General features: G+C 35.4%; 1 protein-coding gene and 1 pseudogene across 1 annotated transcript; one reads left to right on the forward strand and one right to left on the reverse strand.

Annotated features, from left to right (window-relative positions):
* Nucleotides 1–304: 304 nt before the first annotated feature.
* On the forward strand, nt 305–9,978 carry LOC110666098 (E3 ubiquitin-protein ligase JMJ24-like; annotated as a pseudogene).
* A 1,534-nt stretch (nt 9,979–11,512) lies between these two features.
* Nucleotides 11,513–15,160, reverse strand: LOC110666089 (zinc finger protein GAI-ASSOCIATED FACTOR 1). The gene is made up of 3 exons (XM_021826469.2): nt 14,645–15,160; nt 13,366–13,762; nt 11,513–12,681 (listed from the first exon to the last, which is right to left on the reverse strand). The coding sequence occupies exons 1-3, from the start codon at nt 14,862–14,864 to the stop codon at nt 11,739–11,741; spliced, it is 1,560 nt and encodes a 519-aa protein (XP_021682161.1). The 5' UTR covers nt 14,865–15,160; the 3' UTR covers nt 11,513–11,738.

Consider the following 15,160-nt stretch of genomic DNA (forward strand, 5'->3'; position numbering starts at 1 on the left):
TTTCTTCAAAAGGTTAATTCAAATTGCATATGGAGTGGAGAGTGAGAAAATGATGAAGAAAGCCAACCAAGCAATTCAAGTTACAGTGCATTGAATCTTGCAGTGATTATATAATGACATTTTTCTGGTTGATCAATCTTATGGCATTTTGCTTGATGACCTAATTATGGGTGCTCATGCTAGAACATTGGTCATATGATACAACTGCTTTTGCCTTTTGTTTTATTTGTTTGTCTAGCAGGCTTTTGAGACATTGTAGTATTCATTATTTCAACTGATAATGGGTTGAACGTTTTTTTCAGATTGTTGTTTTGACCAGAAAACTGCAGTGTTAAATCTCTGTTGAACTTTAATACGTGACTGTGATGGATAACCCACAATCAGCCTCTGGGAATGGTGAGGATAATGTTGGGTTCCGGATGATTTGCATTGCAAGAGGTCAGATGGGAAACAATGGAGATGCACTGCCATGCCTATGCCAGATAAAACAGTGTGTGAGAAGCACTACATCCAGGCAAAGAGGAGGGCAGCTGAGTCTGCTTTAAGAGCTAGTCTAAAGAAAGCTAAAAGGAAATCATTGGGTGAAAGTGATATATACTTGGAGAGTAAGAATGATGATAGACCACTCGCGAATATGAAGTTTGATGACTATCCTCTTTCAGCCTCTACAAAGAACAACAAAGAAAAAGTTTCAAAAAATAAGGTTCAGCGTTCACCAGAAACGCCTATAAGAAGTCTGTCTGTGCACAATTCTCTAAAGCCAAATGATGATTTGCAAAAAGATGTAGCAGAGTTTGAAGAGAACTGTAAATCACATAAAACACCACCTCTTTCTACAATGGATTCATCCAGGAGCAGATCGCAGAGCAGCTTTGATGCCAGTGCTATGACAGTTAGTAAAATTGCAATGTTTATGGCATTGTGTTTTGATGTTTTTCTCATTAGCATCTTTTTCAGTTAATGTGATCGCCTTTATGCTTTGTTAATCTGTGGATTATGAGATGAACAAGCTGCTTCTCAGGAATACTCTGATGGAAGCACAGACTCCTTTGAAGATGCTCGTGGGCAAACTTGCCATCAATGTCAAAGGAATGATAGAAACAGAGTAATTTGGTGCCGCAGATGTGATAGAAGAGGTTTTTGCAGTAACTGTATTTCTGCATGGTAAGGTTGTATTTATTGGGCCAACATGCTTCTATTCTGGATCACTAGAATAATGGATATGCATGCTTTACTTCTAGGTACTCAGAAATTTCGTTGGACAAAATTGAGAAGGTTTGTCCTGCATGTCGTGGTATCTGTAATTGCAAGGTGTGCTTACAAGGGGATAATATGATAAAGGTACTTCTTTCAGTAATTTAAGAAGGTATATACAGAAAAGTTTTTTAATATGATTTCTTTTTTATAGAGGAATAATTTTATTTTTTCTCCTTATGACTTGCAGGTAAGAATACGGGAGATACCTGTCTTAGATAAGTTGCAATATCTCTACTGTCTTTTACCTTCAGTGCTTCCCGTAGTTAAGCAGATCCATCATGAACAATGTTCTGAAGTAGAACTGGAGAAAAAACTTCGTGGTATGAAGATTCTGATTTTCCTTTGGCATCTGGTGTTCAAGGGCATGTTCACTTGTGGAAAACTGGGGTAGTTTTATGTAAAAATTTTCTAAGAAAATTGGAAAACAGAGTTTAGTGTTTGTATGTGCCAGTTTTCCAAACGTAGAAGTTTCCCAATTCTCCAAAATTTAACTAAGATTTAGAAACTGTTTTCCTTTATAATAAAGATTCTGTTTTCCAACCATTTTACAAATGGAAAACCATGACTTTTTTTAATACCAAAATTATGCTATAACTTTTTAATTTCTAAAATTGAATGGTTGTTTAGAAAAATATTTATTTACAATGATAAAAAAATTAATCATATTATTATAAAATAAATTAATAATACATATTAAAAAATTTTAAAAATAAAGGAAGTTCTTAAATATGTTTTTACAATGATTTATTATTATTTTTTTCATTATAAAGGATATGAATTATTGTTTTTATTTTTTTAAATTAGTATATCGTGTTCTATTATTTGCAGGTGAACACATTTTCTATGTTTTTCCTTGTTTTCCATAGAAAATGAAAACTGTAGTTTTCTTAGAAATGGAAAACGGAAAACAGAAAATTGTTTTCCATGAGTAAACAGACCCTAAGTTCTTCTACATTTGAAATTTTCTTGTTATTTGACTAATTGGAAATTTATGTTATCAGGAACTGATATAGATCTTTTCTGGGCCAAATTGAATGCAGATGAGCAGATGTGCTGGTATATTAAGAATACTTATAGGCTGATTAATTATTTTTGTTCTTGTAGAAATAATTGCTTTTGAAATGTTGTCGCTTGTTTATTTCTTTCACATATGAAGCAGTTAGGAGGTTGGTCTCTCTTTGTTGTAAACAATTTAATGTTTGAATCTGGATTTCATGAATAATATTCATCTGGAATTTTCTGTGCATTAATTCTCAAAAGTTGATATTTGTGCTTCTTCTTTTCAAGAACTGCAATTCACTGTGACATGTTTTCTTGCAGCAATATATGTAGGATACCCATCATCGATTATCATCGTCATTGTGCGAATTGCTCGTATGATCTATGCCTTCATTGCTGTCAAGATCTTCGGAAAGCATCAACATGTGCTACGGTAGAAAACCAGATGGGTGGGAGGAGTCAAGACAAAGAGACTTTGTCAAAGGAAGTGAAAGAACCCAGGCTAAGACTCAATTTGTCTGCCAATTATCCTGACTTGAAGGCAAATCGTGATGGCAGCATTCCATGCCGGCCAAAGGAGTATGGTGGCTGTAATTATTCTTTATTGAATTTAAGTCGCATTTTTAAGATGAATTGGGTGGCAAAACTTGTGAAAAATGTGGAGGAAATGGGCAGTGGCTGTAAGGTCTGTGATGCTGGCACTCTGCCAAAATTTGGGTTAAATGGTTCCACATTCTATCAGTATTCTCACAGGGAGAACAGTGATGATAATATCTTATATTGTCCATCATGTGAAGACATAAGGGCTGAAGGGATAAACAATTTCAGAAAGCACTGGGTTAACGGTGAGCCTGTTATTGTGAAGCAGGTATTTGAGAGCTCATCCATCTCGAGCTGGGATCCAATGGTTATCTGGAGAGGGATTTGGGAAACATCAGATGAGAAAATGAAAGATGAGAACAGAATAGTGAAGCCATAGATTGCTTAAACTGGTCTGAGGTAGGTTTTGTGCTGCATATCTAGGTTTATGGTTCTTTGTTTTAAATATCAGTTAATTTAACTACAGTCACTGATCTCTTTTGTGTGATTTGATGTCATGAGCAGGTTGATATTGAACTTAGTCAGTTTTTAAAGGGATACTCTGAGGGACGAATCCGTGAAGATGGTTCACTACAAATGTTGAAGTTGAAGGACGGGCCTTCCCCTAGTGCTTCTGAAGAGTTCTTATTATTCCAGAGACCTGAATTTATTAGTAAATTGCCTCTACTTGAGTATATCCATTCAAGGTTGGGCCTTCTAAATGTTGCTGCAAAGTTGCCTTATTATTCCATGCAGAATGATGCCGGACCCAAGATTTATATATCTTATGGGACTTTTGAAGAACTTGGTAGAGGTGATTCGGTGACCAATCTCCATATCAAGATGCGTGACATGGTTAGCACACTTTCCATCTCCAAATTGGGTACTGCTCTTTGTCCTAGAAATTCTAATGTGTCGGAGGATCAAAACTATAACTCATAGCATGATTTTTAACATTTGATAATTGTAGCATTCAAGCTTTATTTTTTATTGTATATAACTCAACTCAACTCAGATAAGTCTTTATCCCAAAAATTTGGGGTCGGCTATATTGATTCTCTTTCTTCATTCTAAACGATTTTGGGTTACATCCTCGGAAATGTGTAATGCTTCTAGGTCATTTTGTACTACTCTCCTCCAAGTCAGTTTAGGTCTACCCCTTCTTTTCTTTCTATTCCTAACCTAATGTACTCTACTTGTCTAACTGGAGCCTCCGTATGTCTATGCTTCACATGACCAAATCACCTCAATCTCCCTTTTCTCAACTTATCCTCAATTGGCACCACTCCTACCTTTTCTCTAATACTCTCATTACGGACTTTATCTAGTCTAGTATGACCACTCATCCACCTTAACATTCTCATCTCCGCAATTCTTATCTTAGACGCATATGGGTCTTTCAGTGCCCAATACTCACTATCATATAACATGGCCAGTCGTATGGTTGTACGGTAATATTTTCCTTTCAACTTATTGAGAATTTTGCGATCACATAAAACTCCCATGGCACTTCTTCACTTCAACCATCCGGCTTTAATCCTATGACTAACATCCTCCTTACATCCCCCATCTACTTGAAGGATTGAGCCGAGATGTTTAAAGTGATTACTTTGGGGCAGTACCACTCCATCCAAACTAACTCCTTCTCTATCATCAGTTTGGCCTTCATTGAACTTGTAATGCATGTATTCTGTCTTCGTTCTACTTAACTTAAAACCTGTTGACTTTGGTGTACTTCTCCAAATCTCTAGCTTTCTATTGACTCTTTCTTGCGTCTCATCTATCAGAACTATATCATTTGCAAACATCGTGCACCAAGGGATACTTTCTTGTATATGTTTCGACAATTCATCTAAAACTAATGTAAAAAGGTAAGGGCTTACAGCTGAACCTTGGTGTAATCCAACTGATATAGGAAAATCTCTTGTGTCTCTTTCCACTGTGCGCATAATAGTAGTTGCTCCTTCATACATATCTTTAAACACTTGTATTTATTTAATAAATACCCTCTTTTGTTCTAACACTCTGCATAAGACATCTCTTGGAACACTATCATAAGCCTTCTCCAAATTGATAAAAACCATGTGTAGATCTTTCTTCACATCTCTATATTTCTCCATCAAGCTTCTAATGAGAAAGATCGCTTCCATAGTTGAACGACCGGGCATGAAGCCAAATTGATTGGGAGAGATAGAAGTGTCATGACGTAGTCGATGTTCCACAACTCTCTCCCACAACTTCATAGTATGGTTCATGAGTTTAATTCCCCTATAGTTTGAGCAACTCTGTATGTCTCCCTTATTTTTAAAAATAGGTACTAAAATACTCCTCTATTCCTCAGGCATTTATTTTGAGTTTAGAATCTTATTAAACATTTTAGTTAATCATGCCACTCCCATATCTCCCAACATTTCTACACTTCAATTCGTATTCCATCGGGTCCACAGACTTTACCCACGTTCATTTTCTTAAGTACCTCCTTTACTTCTAAAAATCTAATCCTTCTAGTATAATTCACATTTTTATCTATTGCTCTGTAGTCTATATTCACGCTATTACCACTTTGACTATTGTTAAAGAGATCATCAAAATAATTTCACCATCTTTCTTGAACGTCCTCATCTTTCACCAACACTTTTCTTTCTTTATCCTTAATGCACCTAACTTGATTGAGATCTTGACATTTCTTTTCTCTCCTCCTTGCTAATCTATAAATATCTTTCTCCTCTTCTTTAGTTCCAAGTTTCTTATATAACTTTTCAAAGGCCTGCGCTCTTGCCTGACTAATTGCCCTTTTTGCCTCTTTCTTTGTTATCTTGTACTATTAATATGCCTCATTATTATCACACTTAGGTAATTTCTTATACCATTCCCTCTTTCTCTTCACTGTCTTTTGTATTTTCTCATTCCACCACAATCTCTCTTTGAGGGTGGTCCATGTCCTCTAGACTCTCCAAGTACTTTTCTAGCTACTGCTTTAATCTTTGATGCCATCTGTATCCACCTATCATTGGTCTCCACATCTAGCTTCCATGCTTCGGACTCGAGAAGCTCATTTTTGAACTTCACTTGCTTTACTCCTTTCAACTCCCACCATTTTGTTCGAGCTATACTATTCCTTCTAACCTTACTTGAATTGTTCCTAAATTTGACATCCAAGATCACTAATCGATGTTGACTTGTTAAAGCCTCTTCTGGAATGACCTTGCAATCCTTGCATAGAGCTCTATTTGTCTTCCTGGTTGAAAGGAAGTCAATTTGGCTTATATGTTACCCACTTTTAAAAGTTACTAAATGTGACTCTTTTTATAAAGTAGGTATTTGCTAGTATTAGGTCGTATGCCATAGCAAAATCCATGATACTTTTTCCCTCTTCATTTCGGTTGTCAAAATCAAAAACTCCATGAGCATTCTCATAACCTTGCCTATCACTTCCTACATGTCTATTCAAATCTTCACCGATGAAAACATTCTCTTCATTCGATGTGTTTTGCATTAGATCATCCATATCTTCCCAAAATCTTTGTTTACTCTCACTATCTAGTCCTATTTGTGGGGGCATAAACACTAACTATATTTATTGTTTCTCCTTCTAGTATTAGCTTTACCAGTATAATTTTATCTCCTACTCTTTTCACAACTATTACAACATCTTTCAATGTTCTGTCTATGATTATGCTCACTTCGTTCTTATTCCTTTCATTTCCGATAAACTACAGTTTGTACCCTCAATTACCCACTTCCTTACTTTTCTCTCCTACCCATTTAGTCTCCTGAATGCAAGCAATATTCACCCTTCTTCTTTTCAAAGTATCTACAAGCTCTATTAATTTTCCTGTAAGAGATCGAATATTCCAAATACTAACCCTGATTCTCCTCCTATCCTGCTCCTTCCTAATTGATCTCCTTCTATAATATCTTTTATTGTTCTCTATGCCTATCTTGTGTTCTGTTCCACTATCTGTTCTACTATCTGTCCTATGGACTAACTTCTTTACCCACACCCGTCCATGATGTGGGAACCCTTGCTCATTTAACACCACACCCGGGCGCCGGCATGGCATGGCGCGTCGCTTTCGGTGAACGCTCTACACCCTTGCATATTTCTCACTGCATCCGGGCTCCGATGTAGCGTGTCTTAAGTAGAGGACACCCCAACATTTATATCATTTGAATCCATATCATGAGGTGTGACGAAATTCTTATGCTGGTTGTCACCTACCGCAACCCTCCTCCTTTATTCGGGCTTGGGAACGGCTAAGCACAAACTACTTAGGCGGAGTTTATTTTTTGATTGTATGTTTAAATTAAAATCACCATGCACTATAGCTTTGGAGCTGAATTCTGTTTACCATAGTTAATATATTAGATTCAGTTTTCCATGGTTTTTTATATCAATCAGACACCGATTGCCAAAAGCAATCAGAAGGTGCCTCCATAGAAGCACCCTTGGTTATGTCGTGCGCACACAGCTCAACAAGAAGTTTTTCGATTCCTTATTTTTTTGCCTTTTTTTTTATCCAAAAGAAATTAAAAAAAAAAAGATCAATGTGGCTTGATATTTGATAAGCCTTGTGTAGGTATATCTATTGGTGCACACGCACAAAGTGAAGCTAAAAGATATTGAGGGAGATGAGTCACTCGACCAGGAAACAAGCTTGGATCAGGGAATATTACCTGATTTGTCATGTGGTAGGCATGATTTACAGAATGAAACAAATACAGCTGCAGATAAGGATGAGAGAATGGTGGAGGATCAAGGGGTTGAAATTGCCACTAGTGCTCAAGAGGGTGAGAAAATTGACGATCAAGAGGTTGAAACTAATTCTAGAATTGAATATGTTGAGAGATTGAAGGATCAAAAATTAAGGAAAGATAGTGGAGATATATCTGCAGAGACTTGTCCAGGAGTTCACTGGGATGTCTTTTGTCGGCAGGATGTTTCAAAGCTAATTGATTATTTGGAAAAGCACTGTAAGGACTTTGGGAATTCTCATAGTGTTGGAAATCAATTTGTAAGTTTATCCATAATCTTTTAAAGTCTACTTTGTTTTCAGGGTAACTCAGATGGCTTCTGTATAATGCGTGGTACTGATCTTATTGTGTGGATTCCATGTGAAAAACTCTCTTTGTGATGGAACAGTTTTCCTGAATGGGCATCATATGAGAAAATTGAAGGAGGAATTTGGTGAGAAACACTAGTAATTCTTTCTTTTTTAAAATAGTTTGAGTGGATTGGGAGCACTCAATTTTATGACCTTATTACTTGAGTAGCATATCTTTAATTTGAGGTTTTTATGTGCTTCAATGACTGGAAAAGCCTACCACCTAGTATGATGTTTAAATTTAATGAACCTTATCCTTAGATGGATAAGTGCATGGCTAATGGCATTTTTCAGCCCAATTTCTGTTGAAACACTGCATTGGCTTTGGCTGCTAATTACTTCTTGCTGGAGGGACTCTTTACATTTTGATCTTCATCCATTTTGCATATCAAATAGATGTGCAATGCTGTTATGAATAGTAAACTTTATTTGTGTAAAAGTATGTAAATCTTGCTCTCTCACTTACTGTTTGCTCTTTCTTTATATTCTAGTGTTGAATTATGATGTGTTATATAATATGTACATTTTTGTTGACATCATCATCATCATCATCATCATCATCATCATCATCATCATCATCATCATCAGGAGTTGAACCATAGTCGTTTGAGCAGCATTTGGGGCAGGCTGTCTTTGTCGCTGCTGGATGCCCTTTCCAAGTAAGGAATCTTCAGGTGAGTGCATTGTGACTGATTGCCATTGAAAGTTGGACATATTTATATTTCTGTATATGTCTTCATTGTTTCTTAAATTTAAGGTAATTTTTAATATCTCGACTCGTAGACAATGACGAATCAAATGTAAGTCCCATGTATTTTACTTTCAAATGATTGGATATCAATTGATATCAATTAATTGAATGGTCTATGTTTTGTCTGTTCTTAGATCACATGTCTAGTGTGGAAATTGAAAGTATGTTTTTCTCTTCCAACAGGGAGACATTCCTTGCTTGCTATTGGATAGAACAGATTTCTGCATTACTTTGCTAAAGAGTCTGAGTCAGTTTTCTTAATTCAGAATTCCAGTGAAAGTTTGCAGCTTTGAATGTTTTAGTTTTGTTTCCTCGCATGTATTTGCGGTCCACTGTTCAGCTGGGTTTTGATTTCTTATCCCCTGAAAGTGTGGGGGAAGCTGCTAAATTGGCTGAGGAAATACGCAGTCTTCCAAATGACCATGAAGCAAAACTTCAAGTTTTGGAGGTCAGACAAAGGGAATTTTCCTTAAAATTATTAAATATTTATTCCTGAAATTATTTTGTGCCTCTTATCTTCCAATTGCCTATTACTTGTCCTGTTTGTCTCAATGGATTTTCTTAATTTTCTTTGGGTCTTGATACAGGTAGGAAAGATATCACTGTATGCTGCTACTTCAGCCATTAAGGAAGTCCAGAAATTGGTGCTTGATCCTAAGTAAGCAATAAGGCCTAAAATTTGCCTAACGTTAGATTAGTGGTTTGGTTTTGATTTGTTCCTTTAGGCAAAGGATGAGAAATAGAATAATGTATATCATTGATCTATTGGCCTGGTGGTTGTGGACCTATGGCTTTAGCTTAGAAAAGTAGGGTAGGAAGTTACAAGCTGGTTTTGCTCAAGTTTTCTCCATGTTCTTTCCTAATGCATTCGCCAAATCTTCTAAGTTTCTTGTTATATCTATCTCATCTCTTTTCTGTCCAGCACACCTTTTGCAGAAATGCTAAGAGATCTTTCTCTGTTGCAGACTTGGTGCAGAGATTGGGTTTGAGGATCCGAATCTAACTGCCGCTGTTTCTGAAAACTTGGAGAAAGTTTCTAAGCAAAGAGATAAGTTGTGCTTGAATTCGTGTACAGTACTTGTAATTTAGATATAGGAAAATCGAAAGTATCTGCCATGGTGCTTGATGGAATTTAAATGTATAAATGTATTTATATGCAATATCATGTAATGTAAGTCTCTTCTCCATTTAGGATTTTCTAGATTATCGCCTTGTTTTTTAGATAATATGGCACTTGTAATTTTTTGTTTTAAAAAAGATAAAGTGAAAGAGAATAGTTTAATGTCATCTCTGTTTGATTCAATATCAGAACTTTGTTGTTTCATTTCATCTATACAGGGATGTGTTGTGTAAAATTCAGTCTCCTGCATGGATTCCATCTTTAATCTAGTGGTAACCGGGGGTGAATTTTTCTGCAACTTCTAAAATGTGACTTCTTATTGCAACAAACAGTTAAAATCTGCATATGGATTATATAAATAATTTATCAGTATTGAAGAGTAGGGTATGTAAAAGTTACTGGCACATAGTATGATATTATGCTTGGCTTTTTCATGTGTGAAACAAAACCTTTCAGAACTAGCTGCCCAGAAACATCGGATTGTTGGAAGCTATGCAGCTCCTGCAGAATACCTTTGTTAATATTTCTTAGTCTTTGTCAAGGTACGAGACTATATGACCCTGTAATTCTGCTGAAGTCTGCTTCAACATTTTGCCATGCTGATTCTGGTGTGTGACCGCCATCTCGAGCACTACAAACTGCTTAAACGAGAGGCTTTTGTCTCTAAATTCCTGCTTCTTGTAATTAACAATCGTTAGGGAATCCTTTCTCAAACTGATGTCTGGTCGCGGTCTTGGCGATGTGAGTCTTTACCACAGCTTTTCCTGCTTCCTTTGGTCCTCCGAATGCTTCAATCCTACAACAAAATGTGACATAATCCATGTTGTGCGTCACATTTACTCAGATAGCTTGGTAAGTTGAATACTCACGAGAAATCAAGAGGAATTGGAGAGACAATGATGGTAATGCTGAGCTCGCCTGTTGATCCCCTCAGACCAAATACAACAATCGTTTCATTTACGTTATTCCGCTGCTGATCGCCAGATTTCACTTATCTCCTTAGGTAGATCAAGCGATCTCTCAAATTCTTTTTTACTGGCTGCTCTATACAGTGGCGTCTGGTCTGCAACCCAACTTGCTAGATGTACCAATTCTACAAAGGTAAACGAAGATTAATTAATTGCTTCAGCTGTCTTTGCAACCAAATAGAGAGGGCAATGAAGAAGTGTTGAAACAAATTCATATGTAACGCTGACTTACTAGCCAAATCCTTCATCTGTCTGAATACAAGGGCAATAGCCTTCAATTGGATAAAACACATCTAGCTTAAGATTCTGACAACTTTCCGGCGATAAACCGGGAAGAAAACTTGTAATTCTACCAAAATTTGCACCAACAGCCACTAGAGAAAGCTGAGCCAGCACCCAGAAGGTAGCTAGAAATTATTTTTGTTGAACTCGACGAGGCTAAAACCAAGCTGGGCCTGTGTAATCCAGGCTGCTTGGCTGGATTATTTTGTTGTTTTAACATTTTGAAAATTATATTGAAATCTATTATAGAAATATTAATGAGTTTCATTTTAGTTAATTTTATGGTGATATTGATACTTAAATTTTATTAGTATCATTATAAATATTCTCACAGTGATTTATAAATTTTTTTATATAATTCATTTATTTTTTTTTTATTTTTTCTATACTTTTTATGAGAATTAAAAAAAATTATATATTTCATTTACATTTTATAATCATTCAGACACTGTTTACGTAAAAGAAGAATTTTATAGAATAACTTCTACAATTTCTTCTATTGATATTAAGCCTCTTCGTCTTGCTCTTTAGCAAAGAATCTTAGAGGTTGATCCATGGCTGATATCAATATCCAGGGAAAAAAAAAAGGAAAAGCAAAAATCTTTTTTTGGAAAAAAGGGTAATGAGAGAACTCATTACAAGGACTAGGTAGAAATTATGAAATCTTGCTTTCTTTTTCAGACATCCCACATGGGTTTCTCCAAAGCTGCTGCAGCTTGTTGCTCAAAGTGACCCAAACCTTGATGAATTCTTGGATGACCAATTCCTCTAAACTCCATTTCTTGTTTCTGCTGCTCATGGAGATTCCTTTGTCTTGATCCTCCTACTCCTAAGAAATCAACAGTCATCACATCCCCACTAAAACTTGTTAACCCACTTGGATTATTAGCTCCACTAGGATGATTTGAATTTACACCATGAAAAAAGTTCTTATTATTGCTGCTTCCCTGCTCAATGTTCTTGAATAACGCACTGTTTTGGTCGAAAACCTCATTAAACATGGCCATATCATTTGCCGCTGAGCTCTCAATAACCCCACTATTTGTATTGAAAAACTGGTTGATAAATCCTCCATTGCCTCCTGCTGCAGTCATTTGAGACTGATCATCTGAGGTCTGCATTGGACCAAATGTTGAGGGTGCCATATTAGTAACAAAGCTCTTGTGGGACATGGGAGAGTTCAGACTACTACTAGTTGCAGTTGCACCCATTTGAGCTGCTTTTTGCAGCAATGCGGTGGCTGACATTGAAGCTGATGAGCCAGTGGTTAGATGCCCATTATTTCCTTCAAAGATTGTTGAAGAATTTGCACTTAACTGAAGGGATGATGAAGAATTTGACATGCTTCTTCCACAACCAAAAAGGCTTGCATTGCTGCTACTTGAAAACATGGTTCCTGAGGGTTTTGGTGGCATTGGCATGAGCTCATGGGGCAGAGATAATGGGATCTTGGTGTCCAGATGATTAAAGTCGGAATTGTTGTTTATAGGCATGGATATGAGGTTGGGGACTTGGCCATGTAAGTTTGGTTCCATGTTGGGCACTAATCCTTGATTTGCTTTGTTATTTTCTTCTGTTAGGGCATCACAGAAAGCCCTGTGAGTGATGAAGCTATCCCTCCTGCATGATAACAACCCAACTACAACCCTAATTAATAAATCAAGCTAGTATAATATTGAGAGTGTATGTGTGTATATATATATATATATATAATTCTTTTTAATTTAATTATCATAAATTTAAGATACAAATATATAAAATTAATTTATATATAAAATAAATAAATCTCACCATATATTTTATATTTTAAATTCACCTAAAAATTCTTATGTGTAATAGTTTCCTTCTCAATTTATGTAAGAAAGTATAACATTGTGGAGAGAGAGAGAGAAAATAATACAACAATAATCCACCGTCCAGTCCATTGTTTATGGGACCACACTAAGACTTTGAATATTTGATTTATTTGTGTTGATATAATGAAAAACTATTTTTATTAAACACATAATTAATCTCTAAACAAGAATTTAAATAAAAGAATGATTAAGATTTTAGGTAAAATAATGATCTCTTAATTGCAAATTAGTCAAACAATGACTTAAAAAATCTAGCTAGCAATCTTATAATAAAGATATCTAATCTTTACCAACGCTTTAATCCATGTATCATGGACAAGTAATTAACTGGTACAAACTCTAATTAATTAATTAGTTAAGAACTCTAACTAATTCTGCTGTTGACCCATTTAAATAAGCAAATGATCCGTAAATGTATGTATATATATAAAGTTAGATGAATGTAAACCTGGAGAAGATGGTGCCACAGTCACATTTGTACTCCTTAGTGCCACAGGTCTTTGTATGAGCTTTCCAATCAGATTGAACAGCATATTTCTTAGAGCATTTATCGCATTTCCATTTCTTTTCGCCATGTTTTCGACTAAAATGCTTCTTGATTCCTGTAAGATCACCTAAAGCTCGAGCTGGATTGTGATGAACACATGAAGGTTCGGGGCAAACATAAACCCTTTTCTTGATTTCTGTGCTTGTTCTTTGCCTAAGCTTCCATGGTAGGTTATGTCCTCGCCTGTGTAATTGGAGATTTTGCTCTCTTTGGAAACCTTTGTTGCAGATTTCACACACAAATCTGTTTGTAGCTACCAGAGTATTTGGTGATAAAGCTATAACTTCTGCACTAGGGTCTGCATAAATTTTTCCATCAAAATAATTAGTTTGCACATACATAATAATATTATCTGTTTATTAAATTCATTAATTAAGTTCTTAAATCTTAATTAATCACATTAATTAATATTACAGATAAAGACAATATAAAGCATATGGAAACTCCAGGAGAGAGAGGAAGTTGCAGATGGTGTACATGAAGGAATATATGTTTCTCTTGCCAGAAATAGTTAAAAACAAAGCAAAGAAAAGAGAGTACTCAATGAAAAAGCCAACAGTTCAATGCAATTATTGAAATCGCAGCCAATAATTGAACCCCCTTCAACCACTTATCTAACAATTATTCTCTGTTTTTTTAACCCTACAAGTTTAAAAAATAATAATAATAAATAATTAAAAAAAGAAAAGAAAAGTGAAAGTCATTTTTATGTGAATTGAACTGAATCTGCACCACATGGTTTTCCTTTTTGTTATGATCCAAAAGATAAAAGAATCCATCAACTATTTATTATATCAGAAAGAATCTAAGAACAGATTGTGATTAACAGATCATAGAGTTCAATTTAAGTGCAAAAGAAAAAAAAAATAAAAAAAAAAAAATATATATATATATATATATATATATATATATATATATATATATATATATTATGCTTGCAAGAGACATGGGCTCTTTTCTTTATGCTTCCTCAATAATTTCAAAAGAATCATTAATTTGATCATAAAACCTTCAAGAATCAACTACAAATAATTAGCTGAAAAAAGTTCAGAGGAGTTAGTTTTGTTTTGGAAGGTAACATTTAAAGAAAATGGCAAAAAAAAAAAAAAGAAAATAAGAGCAAGATAATCAAAGTTTGAAGAACTATCTATCTATCTATCTATATATATATATAGCTGACCTGGGTTTCCTGGTAAGTTTCTCTTCTTCTTAAAAACTGTTATAGGTTGGTGTTGTTGAGTAGTGGATCCATTAGTGGTGGTGGTGGTAGTAGTCGTTGTAGTGCTTGAAGCTATGGAGTTTAAGTGATTAAGAAGCTCTTGTTGTTGAACTTCTACATCTCCAACAGCAGCAGTATTCCCAGAAGAGAAGCTCCCACCTTCACCTGTGATATTTGACATTGAAGGAAGGAAAAAAAAAAGAAGATAAAAAAGTGAAAACCCTTTTGTCTTTCTTTTCTTTAATTCCCTCAAATTCTTTCACACCAAACTCTCTTGTTTCTTTCTTGATTTTGCTTCTTGATTCTCTTTGAATTGAAAGAGATGTTGCTTACAGGTGATAAGAAAACAAAAACAAGGAAGTTTTGGGGTTTTGTTGGTGGTAGCTAGAGGAGGACAAAAACCAGGTAATTCTCCTTCATTTCTGGTGGAGAGAAGAGAGAGTCCTTTCTGTCACAAGCAAAAACATAATAAGAAGA

This window comes from Hevea brasiliensis, unplaced genomic scaffold, assembly GCF_030052815.1.
Source record: "Hevea brasiliensis isolate MT/VB/25A 57/8 unplaced genomic scaffold, ASM3005281v1 Scaf7, whole genome shotgun sequence".
Classification (NCBI taxonomy): Eukaryota; Viridiplantae; Streptophyta; class Magnoliopsida; order Malpighiales; family Euphorbiaceae; genus Hevea; species Hevea brasiliensis.